Here is a 13,142-nt window from a genome sequence, read left to right on the forward strand (position 1 = left end):
TAGTTTCATGGGCCAGACTGCCTAAACATAAGGTCCAACTACCCTATATTCTTAGGCTCTTACATGGAACACTAATTTAAAATCTTGTTTTTGTTAGACAAATGAAACTAAAGTAATTTTATAGATTAATAATTTTTAATTCATTTAAATATAATTTTTAAAAAACAAAATTGATTTATATTATTATTTTACTGAGTAATTTGATCTTAAATCTACTTAAAAATTATTATTTTTATCTAAGTTTATATCTAATGATTTATTTCGAAATAGTTTTATTTGAAATTAAAAAATATAAAAATATTAAAAAAATCTATGAGTACTTACAGGTATAAGATAAATTATAAATATTTTTTACGGTATCAAACATGTAACAAAGAATTTTGTTTAATCGAACTGGATAACGTACTATCCATACCTCACCTGATATGCTACCCTCTCTACACTCACAATCAAATAAAAAAGAATCAATATATGAAAATTTAAGACTCCTGCATATCTGTTTTTTAAATCATAACAACAAATTTTAATTTTATTATGGAATTATATTTCAAATAAACAAGAAATGAAAGCTGTTTACGAGTTTAAAGAAAAAATGATAAGCATGTTAATTCTTTTAAAACTAAAATTAAAACATATTTATAAGAGGCTACCAACAACATAAATATGATTCTGAATCTTTAACTTGCACATAGTTTAAGAAACCATAAAAACAAATGTCAGAACACAATAAATTATAATATCAGTGATAACTTTGAATTCCGAGGATATTTAAATCCTATAACACTATTGAGAAACAGATGCAACAAAATAAATATGAAATTAATACAATGTAATAAGTATCTACCTATATTTTATTCAATGCAGGTGAATTCATTACTAATTAATGTGAAACCATATCAGAATTACATGAAATCAAATTAAAGAAAAAAATATAATGTTTACCCATTTTTATATCATATTTACATTAAATTTATTAATTAATATTTACTTTCGTCGTCCTATTGTCAAATAAATAAATTCCACAATATTATTAATATATATTTTAGATGCAGTATTGATTAGAGTGAAAAAGATTATTTTATTGTTAATCACTAAGATACTTTGTATTACTAAATATTGAATGATAACTACATTTATATCCTTACATAATGTTAAGGAGTTAAATTCAAGTATTAAATTATTTTCCATAGTAAAATAAGTTATTTAAAAAATCTATCAGATTACTATTATTGTAAATTTTAACATTATTAGGATTGCTATTTAGACAATTTGTGTATTTTTTTACTCATTAAAAATTCAAATAGATAAAAAAAATGATAAACAAAGATAATTATTTCTTTTCAAAAAAAGTATATATATTTAATGTAATAAGAAAACTAAGATAACGTATAATGGTTATGTAGTGTAAAAACTTAGGTTTACTACAGTCTTTATATTAAACATGTGTAGTATAAATAATAAAGTCAAATATATTTTCAGTGGTTGCTTAACTTTTAATAAAAAATAATTTTTTAAATTTAATTAAATTTTACTAAATTTATTTAAAGTTTTAAATATATTTTCAATTAATATTAAAGTAGAAATATCTTAAATAGTGTAAATAATTTAAATATTTTTATAAAATAGATGAAAAATCAAATAAATTTAAGATGGTTAAAAAATTAAATCTACGTATTTTTAAAATTAAAAAACTAAATTGATTTAAAGTTTTAAAAATAGATTAATTTCAATTTTTATTTAAAATAAAAAACATATTTAATTCGAAATAATAACTGACAAGTGATTTTATCTCTCAATGATTCACGACTTTATTCTTATTTTATATTATTATGTTTTGCAAAATGTTAATAAACACACTATTCTCTTATGAAATATTCTATTTTTGGAAGATGTATGATGAAAATGAGAGGGTAAAACATGTATGCATGGAAAACTATATAAAGTATAAAAAAGTTATTAGAAAATAGAAACATTTATGGCTAAACTTATGCACAGCAAAAACTTGAATTTAAAAGTATTAAAAAAAGAAAACGAGAGTTTTCATCATTTAAGGCACTTGAATATTTTTATTATATTGTCTCATTTTGGTTACAATTTTGAAGGAGTAAAGAAAGAGACTTTTTTATATTTAAATATTTAATAATAAAATTAAATATGATTTTAGTTCTTATATACTTATAATTTGTTATTATTTTAAATTTAAATATATTTAATATATTTTGATTTTTAAATTTTGAAAATGAATAAATATAATTTTTTATCCCAACTTTATTAAATTTTTTGACGTTTTTAAATATATTATAAATAATGTTTAAATTTTTTATATCATTTAACACATTCTAATTTAAATATCAATATAAAATATGATTTAAAAAATCTAAACAATTTATTATATAAAAAAGTTATATCCATTCACTTTTAAATTAAGTAATTAAAAGGTATTAAAGTTTAAAATATAAATGAATTTTATTTTCGTATTCGAATTTAAAAACTAAAAATATATCTATCCCTTAATAAAAAAATTTCAAACAAAAAAAATATACACTCCCAGTTTTGATGGATTTGTTATTATTTAATATAGTCGAACATTTTTATTATTATTTTATCATTGAAGTTATAATTTTGAATTAAATAGATGTTAATAATATTATTATATGTTTAACAAAATAAAATAAATATTTTGTATAATTTATTCTTCTAAAATCCTATTTAATTGAGTGAAGATTCAATAATATTCCTTTATTACAAGTTTAACTTCAATAAAAATAAATATTTTTATTTTCATTTTTAAATTAAATTAAGATTTTATTTAATTAAATTTTATATGTCTAATTTTATTAAAAAAAGGTTTAAAATATTTCTTATTTTCATTTAAATACCTCCAGTTTCATTTGTAGTAAAATAAATAAGTTGACCAATAATTTAATTTTTTTTAACGAGTTAAAAATGAAAATATAAAATCAAGGAATTCTTCGGTTGATGAAAAAAATTAAAAAAATAGAATACATAGACCATAACTAAAAATATTTTAAACACTTAAAATGAGTTTTCTAATAAAAGTTCAATTAAACCTTATTTTTTGAGGTTGTAATATTTAACACACGTAAGTATCTCTATTTTGAACTGTTATCATAATATAGAGGTCGTATTATTTAATTTATAGGTATGTAAAAGAAATTTTCTTTTTTAAATACATATTTTTAATTTTACTTTTTAATAACTATTGTTTTAAAATTAAATAATTATATTTCTAATTTTATTTTTAAAATTTTATTTTAAAGTTAAAGTAATTATTTTATTGTTTTATTCTTTTAAATCATTATTTATTTCAACTTAATTATGTTTTTAATTAAATTAATTATAAAGTCACATTGTTTTCACTAGTTTGAATAAAGTTTATACGAGAATACATGTTTCTAGTTTTTTCAAAAAAACCGAAACTATAGAATAGACAGTGACTGAGGTAAGAGGAGGCGAGGCAGCCGGCGTATGATGAACCTCTGACGCACAGAACTCGATGACGCCACGTGTACGGCAAAGATGTAACGTGACGATGGGATCGTGCGGAGCACCACGTTTTAACTTTTCCGACAAGCACAAAATCCTCAATATCTTTCTACTTCCTCTTACCGATCTTACCGTGTGCCTCTGCTTCGCATCATTCTCAACCCTTCTCTCTCAAACGTAGCTTCATTGCTTCATTCACAGTAACGCATTTCCACTCACTTGGCTACCACAATCAAATCAAAACCGATGCAAATGCTCTTCTTTTTCTTCTTTTCCGCTTCCTCCTTTCACTGACATGTGAGTTTTCCTCTTCTTTCTTCACCCAAATTTTATTACCTTCTGCACCCACCAAAGATGCCGTTTTTATCATTGCATGTTCCATTTTCGAATAAAGCAATGCTTTTTAGTTTAAGTTGCTTTTGGGGGTGCTCGGTTGCAGGAAATTTTCTCGACTAAGCAGCACTCATTATCGATTGGCAAGTTTCATTGGAAAGACCAACATAGTTTTTCATTCTCTTTGTAACGAGTGAAGAGGGAAATGGTATGTTTCGCTCCTGCTTCATTGCATGGAGTATTTGTTTGCTGCTGCTTGTGCTTTTGTGCTCCATTTTTAATTACAACCGAAACTTTGTGTTGCTTGTAAGGAAAATGTGTGTCTTGCTTTGGAATTTTCCCATTCTGTTCTAGTTATAATCGGTATATGTCTTTTGTTGCATGATTCACTAAACATTGATTATGCTCAATCTGCCTATACTTTTCTAATTGCATGCATTTTTTTTTTATCTTTATCTCATGTTGGTCTTTGTTGCAAATCTTTACATAGCTGGTCCGTGGGGAAGGGGGAGGGGGCGATGAAGCAGTTTTCTGCTAATCTATAAGTTCGTCGAAATTTCTGTTTTTATTTTTTGTTTTTTATTTCCTTTGCTGGTCGCAATTAGCTATAGGTGAAATTTGTGGTTAAATTTATGACAACTTGATTAGGAAATTTAATTGAAACAATCGTATTTGCATGCATATTCACTGTGTGTTAATCTAGAGCTAGATGAGAGTGTTTTCATCTTTTTTTCTTTTTTATCTTGGAAATGCATTTTTGGTTCAGATCCATTTTCTGCATTCATAATTTAAGGGGTCTATAGAGAATGTGACGCGATGTAGAGGTTTAAGAGGAGGCGAGGCAGTATTTTTGTTTTCTCATGGTTTTTAATGGAACTGGTATTTATAAGTCATTTTCCTTATTGGTGACAAGATGCATGCTAAAGTTTATGAATCTACAGTTCGGATTTAGTTGCAAGGTTTTTTACATTGAAATTCTTTGGTAGGAAGGAGCACCTTTCTAATGGTTTTTGTTTGACAGTCGTTCCACAATCAAGCATTTTGGATGGGAAAGGGTCCTGAATGTTTGAATGATGGTGACATGGCAAATGACAATTCTTCTAGAATTGATTCCAAGCGTGCTTGTTCATGGTTCATGGATGACCCTGATGTGGATCTGCTTCCCAATAAGAAACAAGCAGTAGAAGCTCCAAACAATTTGTTATCTGGAATTCTCAACTCGAATGTTCCTTCCTGGGGAAATTCCTCAGGATTTCACTCCTTAAATGGCCATTTTGCCGAACAAGTATTTGCCCCAGATGCTGTAAATATGCCTTTTGAAGATGCAAATACTCCCTCTGTTAGCATAGATGACAAGCTGAGTGTGGAAAGAAAGGATAATATGGACCCCTTTGGGAGTGGATCCTCGTTTGGTTTATCCATATCAACTGCATTAGAAGATCCTCGTTTAGTTTTTAACTATGATGGAATTAGAAAAGTCAGAGTAAACGAGGTGAAGGGATCCGAGAATGTCATGTCTGTTACTGCAAACAGTCCCTATGATAGAGGAGTCAGTGACCCTTTGTCAAATCCTTGTCTATACAAGGCTGGTGATAATTCCATATCAACAAATCTCAACTATAACAAAGGGGGAGCCAATATGATAGCAATGGATGGTTCCTATGACAGGACTGATAACAATTTCATGTCAATGGGTCAATCCTATGACAAGGGAAATGACAGCTTATCTGTACATCCAACATTCAATGATATTTGTAATACGATATCAATGGATGATAGAAATCTAATATCTATTGCTCAAGCTTACAATAAGGGTCATGGCAATTCTATGTTAACCAACCAGCTATACAATAAGGTCGACAATGGCACTATGTCATCTCATTACAACTACCACAAGGAGGGTAATGATGTGCCATTCGTTCCACGATCCTATGATAAAGGAGAGAGCACTATCATATGTTTCGGTAACCGTGAGGATGACACTACTTCCTCAGATTTGTTTATTTCTGACTATGAACTGTTGATGTGTCAAGCTCTTTCACACAAGTCAGAAGCTGTGAAAGAGAAAGAGTTGGTTGCATCTAGTTCTAATTTACTTTCAAGTACAACACAGACATCTGCACCTGCAACTGAAAATATTCTCAGGACAAAAGAGGAGATAAAAGTGTCTAAGAGGGCTATTTCAAACAACTTCCCTTCAAATGTGAGAAGTTTGCTATCCACTGGTATGCTGGATGGTCTCTCAGTAAAGTATAAGGCGTGGTCACGGGAGGTAAAATTTAGTATTAATGAGTTCATCTTTCAAAGTAGCTTATCATTCATCACATGTCTGGTTCTTCCTATGCTTGTTAGAAGGAACTTCGAGGTGTTATAAAAGGTGCTGGGTATCTGTGCAGTTGTCACTCATGTAATTTTTCCAAGGTAAAGTGTGTGGTTGATCCTTATCATACAGTAGAATCCTTTTTTGAGCCAAAATGCTATCTCTGACTGATATTAAATTTCTTCCAGGTTATTAATGCATATGAATTTGAGCGACATGCTGGTTGCAAGACAAAACACCCCAATAATCACATTTACTTTGATAATGGGAAAACTATTTATGGGGTTGTACAAGAGCTTAGGAGCACTCCAAAGAGCATGCTGTTTGAAGTTATTCAGACTGTAACTGGCTCACCTATCAATCAGAAATCCTTCTGCATTTGGAAAGGTATTTAGGCTGTGTTTTCTGAATTGTTCTAATATCTCTACATTGATCCAAGACGCTCCTTCTCACATTTGATTTTCTTTCCTCCTTTACAGAATCTTTTTTGGCTCAAGCAGCAGGGAACTCCAGCACATATGTGCAAAGCAAGTAAAACAATTGTTACAAAAGGAGAAATTTTGAGTTACAAGATAGGACAATCTTTGTTGGTTTCATAGGAGCAATCTTTTGATACACCTTTTGCTGACCGATGTCAATGCATAGGTTTTGAATCCTTCACCCATTTGAGAAAATCGTAGCGAATTTACCAGACAAAATGAAATATGTATTGCAAATTGGATCATTCATGGTAGCTTATAGTCGATAAATTTCATGAAGGTAAATTGATTATGTTGTCAAGATCATTATTAATACAACACAATATTCTGTGATGTTCTCATTCATTTTATCCAGTGGATTTAATCCAGCACCGCCATCTATGTCTTGTCTCAATGCTATGTGCTACATATCTACCTACTTTGTTTTAGATAACTTACAATACAACGTTAAAATTCTGTGATGTTGTATTTCTTGGAAGATTAAACAACCAGGAAGAAACATGGCTGCTTTTGCTTATACAGACATTGGTGGAATGTCGTAAAATAGTTGAAGATTTAGAAACTAAATTGGCAAGTTTTCCTCACACTTGTTCTTCACTTGGAGTTGTGTTTCCATTTCCTAAATTGGTAGCAGTGGTGACTCCATGAGTGCAGCAAGTGAAATTTTCCTTCTTAGCACTTTCCATCTCCTCTATGGGCTCTTGAGTATTTGGGTCTTCTGGGCCATAATTGTCTTTGCTTTTTCCCCACACCACAAAGTATAGGCCCAAACAAATGATTACGGCACCAGTCATTCTGCAACATTTATCAGATTTTATCATGGTTTTGGTTAGTATGATACCATAGGTACTAAAAAAACATTAGATTCATAGGTACTTGATTTTCATGATTACCTTCCAAGGAAAACTTGCTCAGCCAGAAGGAAGTAGCCCATGATAGCCACGATTACCATTCCCAGAGGATTAAATGCTGTCACGAACACTGGGCCTTTACTTTTCATCACCACTCCTTGCAAGTAATAAGCCAATCCCGAACATGTTATGCCCTGTATATCAATGCTTTAATATATTAGAATACACATTGTATTATCAAAATTTAAAGGAAAAATATTATTTTTATTGTTACATCAGTTTCTATTTATTATGTGTATGAAAAGAAAAAGAAAAAGGAGAGAAAAGAAAAAAAGAGTGAAGTTTCTCTTTTTCTCTTTAATTTTTCTTATGAATTTTAATTTCTGTAATGTGTCAATTTATTAATTAAAGAGGTATGTGAGGACAACTAGGAAAATAAATAAATTTTGGTTGGTACACACCTGGCCAAGATTTCCTAACGTCTACATAGTTGACAAAAATACACCTTACCTAATAAAAGTTAAATTATGAACTTGAAATTATAGGCTTACATTAGCAACATCATGTAACTCTCAAATTTATTGCCTTAATTAGTGCATGTTTATTTAAGCTTATTTTATAAAGTTTTTAAGAGATCGTGTCAATTTTCAAAGAAAAATAAAAAGCGTGTTAAGTATACTGGAAAGTGATGTTTTAACACCTAAAAAAACCATTTATTTCACAATTTAAAATAATAAGAAGAAAAATAAAAAGCGTGTAAATATACTGGATAGTGATGATTAACGCCCCCAAAAAAATTCATTTATTTCACGATTTAAAATATTAATATTTTAATTATATTTTTTAACATTAAATATTAATCCATGTTATTACTAAAGTGGGTTATTTATTATTATCACCCTCTACTAAACCTATTTGTCATTCCTTTCTCTCATTTTCGTTGTTTTTTATTCATTTGTCTCATTCTTTTACTTTTTTATTTCTTTCCATTTTTCATTGTTCTATTCATTTCACAAGGGTGCTGAGAAAAACATTACATAAAAAAAGAAAAAAAAGACAAAGTGGATTTTGTCACCCCAACAAATGTAGGAAAAAAGTTGCCACTTGGTAACGTCATTTTCCTGATTAGCATTTGTATTATCTTCCATGCATTGCATGATGCATTATTTAACGTGGTTTTTTTTTCTTTTCTTATATTTAGAATTGTTAGGTTGAAAGGACTTACAGAATAAACAGCACAGAGCAATCTCATATCAAATTTTATAGACCAAACTGAAGGGTTGCCCCTTTCCATGACCAAAGCCACTGCAGCACCTTCAACTGTGGCCGTTAAGCATATCCAAGCAGAAAGAGAGAGTGCAGCAGGGTAGGTTTTCAGAGTAATAGCCTACAAACAGAGATGAACTTGTATCAATTTTAACATACCAACATAGTTTTAACATATCAGTTTCCATGTGAAGATAGATATAGTGATAGTTTGAATTATGAATCAGAATAACTCACCTGCAAGATCACGAAAGAAGCCCAGCAAAAGCATCCAATAGTCATCAATATGAACCCTATGATTGTATGTTGAGTACTTGTGCCATTATACTGGCTTTGATCATTGCCTCCGTGTGACCCAAAAAGCACTGGCCCTTTAATCAGTGTCATGATCATGGCACCCGAAACAGTTGCTACAGTTCCCACCACCTTCGCTTGGCTTCGTATACTTCTTATATTTACTTGCTCAAGCCTGATCAGAGCAAGAGAAATTGCTTAACCTTACAAATGATGTGCTAAGCTAAGAAAACAATGAATAAAAATAACTAGTGTGTAGTAAGTTATACCTAAGAATCCAAGCGAAGATAAAGGTGATAGCAGGAAGCATATTGGTGATGGTAACGGCAAAGGTTGCTGTTGTGTACTTCATCCCCAAAAAATACAGATTCTGGTCAATAACTGGCCTGACACAAAGAAAATCAGCACCAGAAAACTGAAGTTAGTATCATATATGTTTCATTAAAAGAAGAACCGAAAGTGTTTAGCAAAATATGTACTCACTCTATCAAGCTCAGCACCAAAATCTTGATGAAAATTGAGAGAGTCATCTTTGGCTTTGCTTTCCTGCTAAAACGATGCAGTGTTAGCTCAATTATTCACACACAAAAGAGAAATAAAATAGAGGGAGAAAGGCTATATACCTCTCAAAAAACCATGCCAAAGGAGCCATGACAAGGAATGCAACTGCTTGGCGATAAACGACGAACACATAATTGCTCATCCCTTTGTTGAGTGCAGCTTTGGATATAACATCCATGATTGCGTATCCAAACTGAATTGATACCACTGCTGCGAATGGCTTTGCCTTTTCGAACCAATTTTGCTTCTGCTGGTTCTCCATGGTGTCCTGGCAGAGCTCCTACAACAACCTTAATAACTACTAATCTATTCGGCCACAAGAATGAAATGAACCAACGTAAGAGGCTCATATATTTATATGGATATATATGTCCAAAATTCACTTCATCCCTTTTTCCCTTCCAATTGAAAATTAACACGTCACTTTACAATTTCATTAATAGGGTGCTGTAAAAATTTCTTGCTGCTAGTATACATCAGTTGCGTTGCGTTGCGTCCACTAGGCATACACAATAACGCCGTTATTTCCCACTGGTAAACGGAGTTTAAATGTAAAATGCGAGATTTTTTAGGAAATTCATATAAAAGTCATGTATTTTCTAAACTATTTTTTCTATATCATAACAAAAGTTCATGTCGTGTACTACTCAACAATTTTAACCAATTGTAATCAATTATATAAGAGTGAAATTGTCTATTCCACACAATTTTACCTTTAAAATTGTTTATCCCATACGATTTCAGACGTCAACAACTTTAAGAATGAAGTTCCATATGACTTCATCCTTAAAATTATTTATCCCTAGACGACTCCAATAACACTTAATCAATTATCAATTATCGTAATCGATTACGATTAGTTAAAGTTGTTTAAAAATATACAACTTCAATTTTTCATATACAATAAAATTGAAATCGTGTTAAAGAAACACAATTTGCTCATAAAAAATAAAAAATTACATTATTTATTTATTTTCATAATTTTTTTAAAATCTATTTATTCTCGTAATAGAAGAGACAATTTTTTCTAGTAAAAAAAACTAAAATTTGATCCTTAAATTAAAACGTGATAAGAATGAGAGTGAAAATAGATAAAAAATAAATAAAGTAAAAACTTGGAATGTTTTTATTAAAAAAATAAAAGAAAAAGAAAAGGAGTGCTAATTATTGAAAAATAACATAGTGATCCTACAAAATTTGAAATTATGTTTTCTTTTTTACCCCACCGAATTTCTTCAATTAACTTCATATATATTTACCTATTTCATCGATTTCTCCAACACCAATCCAACGAAAAATCTGTGGTTACATTGGATTATTTACCTTTTAAATAATTTAATACTTTGTGACTTTTAAAGTAGCTTTAAAATTGTTGATGAAACTATATTACAATTTCTTTTTCTTCAGTGGTTTACGTCATCGGCTTTTGAATTATGCATGTAAATTAAATATTTGCTAAAGAACATTTTTTCGTGTCTTGTTTCTCTAACAGGAAAAGAAATGATAAGTCCACACACAAAAAAGAGCATATTATTTTTATTAAATGACAAAAAGTGGGGTTGGTTAGATGATTTCTAATTGATAAACTGTGTTTGTTTACGAATATTGTACAAAGCGAGAGATTATATATTTACACTACTTCCCAAACAAAACAGATTTACTTAATAACTCAATATATATTAATATTTTAATATATATTATTATATTAATTAAATAGGTTATAAGATAAATTTATTTTGTTTTAAGTGGTAGCTAACCTATGATCATTACTCTCTGGATTGCCCTTCAGTAATTCTATTTTGCAAATTTAAACCTTTATTTCAGAACATCTTAGCATTGTTTTTCCTCATCCCAAGGACACAAACTAATAAAGGAAAAAAAATATTATCGTTAAAAGTCTTACATCGATTAAAAATAAAACAAATTTAAAATATATAAGTAAATGTAAATCTCTCTTTACAAACTAATTTTGTGAAGTTAAATTAAACTTAAAATCAATTTTTAGTATGATATCAGAATCAGGTTAGAGTTTATCCTATCGAGATTTGTATAGACATATTGTTTCATTCGTTATCGTTTATTTTTTCCTAAGTATGATATCATCTTATCTAATGCATTTTGTGTTTGCTTGATAGGGGTGTTTTGGTTTATTGAAAATAGTTGGTATGTGAAGGGATGGTAGAAGCACTTAAGTCCACTAGGTAATTGGTGGCCAGGGTAGTTTGTTTTTGTGCTTTCATTATGTGTAGGCACTAGCATAATTAACCTCCTGCATGGAACTCCATTCAATACTCTGTTAATTAATTTTGATTAAAGAAAATATTATATAGATATATATAAGTGGATTTGTGACCCCACTGTTTAATAACAATGACTTTGTCTACTTGAATGTTTCTATGGTGCCCCCGTTTTGAAGCAATGGTGGGTTAGTGTGCCTATAAATGGAATCTTACTCATGCGGGTCCGGTATATAGCAACAGTTATCACCACCGCCATCAGCATAGCATGCAAGACAATTAACAATGGTAGCAAGTAGTGCTTCGGCCCAACTACCCTACAACTCTCAACCACCGTGAGTATCAATTTTTACTTTTTAAGCTAAAAAATGAATGTAACTTTTTAAAATTATTCCTTATTGTCACCGGATTAAACGGATTTAAGTGGTAGAGTATGCGAATGTTAAAGAAGTTCACTATTATAATAAAAAATACATTAGGTTTTCAATTTTATGTCATGTTATTGAATACATTTGACATGTAAGTAATATATGTAAAAAAATTTGACATATAAGTAATATAGGTCAAAACTGTGTGGTGATATTTTATGTCTAACCTAAAACCGTAAGACATAACAGAGTTTTTATATTTGATACTTAAAAGGTCGAATCTAAATTTATGTTAATGTGTATATATATAACAAACATAATTTTATGTCTAACTTTTAAGCATTAAGCAAAAACATTCTTATTCTTTTTTTGTTTGGCGATTATGTGAAATGTAACTTAAATCACTTATTTCTTCTCACTTTTATCCTTGTGTAAAACTCTCTCTCAATAAGTTGTATTTTTTATCATGTTCGTATGCGATTCATTGAGAAACATCTTAAGAAGAAGAAAAAAAAATGTTTTTTTAAATTAGTCTTTGATTTGAAGATCTAACTCACTCTCCAACATGTGTTCTATGACTTCGATTTTGACACTGAAAACTTTTTTGTTTGTATTAGTCCTTGAAGTCATGTGCACTCTAGTTCTCTCACTCTCCTTTGTTTTTTTTATCTTTCAATATTGTTAACTTCCACTCATTCAGCTACCAAAAAAATAGTGTCTAATCGGTCTCTAATAATAATTAAAGACTAATTTCGATACTAATTCTTGGTAGCTAATGTTAGGGACCAATTTACATTCTAATTCATAAATCAATTACAGTCTTTTTGTTCATAATAAAACCTATCTATAGCATCCCAATTTTCATATGTTCAAATTCATCACATTTTTAATAATACAAAACAACTAATTCAAGAAAAACATATAAA

The 13,142-nt window shown here is 29.4% G+C and overlaps 2 protein-coding genes across 5 annotated transcripts; one reads left to right on the forward strand and one right to left on the reverse strand.

Annotated features, from left to right (window-relative positions):
- The first annotated feature begins 3,462 nt into the window (after positions 1–3,462).
- Positions 3,463–7,016, forward strand: LOC124845259 (uncharacterized). 3 transcript variants are annotated; one of them, XM_047322326.2, is made up of 6 exons: positions 3,463–3,804; positions 3,947–4,048; positions 4,862–6,112; positions 6,196–6,261; positions 6,349–6,547; positions 6,640–7,016. In XM_047322326.2, exons 2-6 carry the CDS (start codon positions 4,046–4,048, stop codon positions 6,693–6,695), a joined length of 1,575 nt encoding a protein of 524 aa, XP_047178282.1. In that variant the 5' UTR covers positions 3,463–3,804; positions 3,947–4,045; the 3' UTR covers positions 6,696–7,016. The 3 variants fall into 3 exon arrangements, with proteins under 3 accessions (XP_047178282.1, XP_087953057.1, XP_047178281.1); XM_088096931.1 differs by having other exon boundaries at positions 3,464–3,804; positions 4,827–6,112; positions 6,193–6,261; XM_047322325.2 differs by having other exon boundaries at positions 3,464–3,804; positions 6,193–6,261.
- Positions 7,017–7,073: 57 nt separating this feature from the next.
- LOC124845260 (WAT1-related protein At2g37460-like) lies at positions 7,074–9,937 on the reverse strand. Of its 2 annotated transcripts, none has more exons than XM_088096932.1 (7): positions 9,674–9,937; positions 9,534–9,596; positions 9,320–9,436; positions 8,994–9,225; positions 8,716–8,877; positions 7,533–7,684; positions 7,074–7,434 (listed from the first exon to the last, which is right to left on the reverse strand). In XM_088096932.1, exons 1-7 carry the CDS (start codon positions 9,871–9,873, stop codon positions 7,221–7,223), a joined length of 1,140 nt encoding a protein of 379 aa, XP_087953058.1. In that variant the 5' UTR covers positions 9,874–9,937; the 3' UTR covers positions 7,074–7,220. The 2 variants fall into 2 exon arrangements, with proteins under 2 accessions (XP_087953058.1, XP_047178283.2); XM_047322327.2 differs by having other exon boundaries at positions 9,534–9,599.
- Between the last annotated feature and the right edge of the window lie 3,205 nt (positions 9,938–13,142).

The sequence above is a fragment of the Vigna umbellata genome, chromosome 8 (genome assembly GCF_029865625.1).
Source record: "Vigna umbellata cultivar VRB3 chromosome 8, Vumbellata_1.0, whole genome shotgun sequence".
Classification (NCBI taxonomy): Eukaryota; Viridiplantae; Streptophyta; class Magnoliopsida; order Fabales; family Fabaceae; genus Vigna; species Vigna umbellata.

Coding starts and splice junctions, on each gene's coding strand:
- LOC124845260 (XM_047322327.2), bottom strand. CDS start 9,873: ATGGAGAACCAGCAGAAGCAAAATTGGTTCGAAAAGGCAAAGCCATTC. Junction 9,437..9,533: donor TTGGTGCTGAGCTTGATAGA/GTGAGTACATAT, acceptor TCTTTGTGTCAG/GCCAGTTATTGACCAGAATC. Junction 7,685..8,715: donor TGCTCTGTGCTGTTTATTCT/GTAAGTCCTTTC, acceptor ATTGATATACAG/GGCATAACATGTTCGGGATT.
- LOC124845259 (XM_047322325.2), top strand. Junction 6,262..6,348: donor ACTCATGTAATTTTTCCAAG/GTAAAGTGTGTG, acceptor AATTTCTTCCAG/GTTATTAATGCATATGAATT. Junction 6,548..6,639: donor ATCCTTCTGCATTTGGAAAG/GTATTTAGGCTG, acceptor CCTCCTTTACAG/AATCTTTTTTGGCTCAAGCA.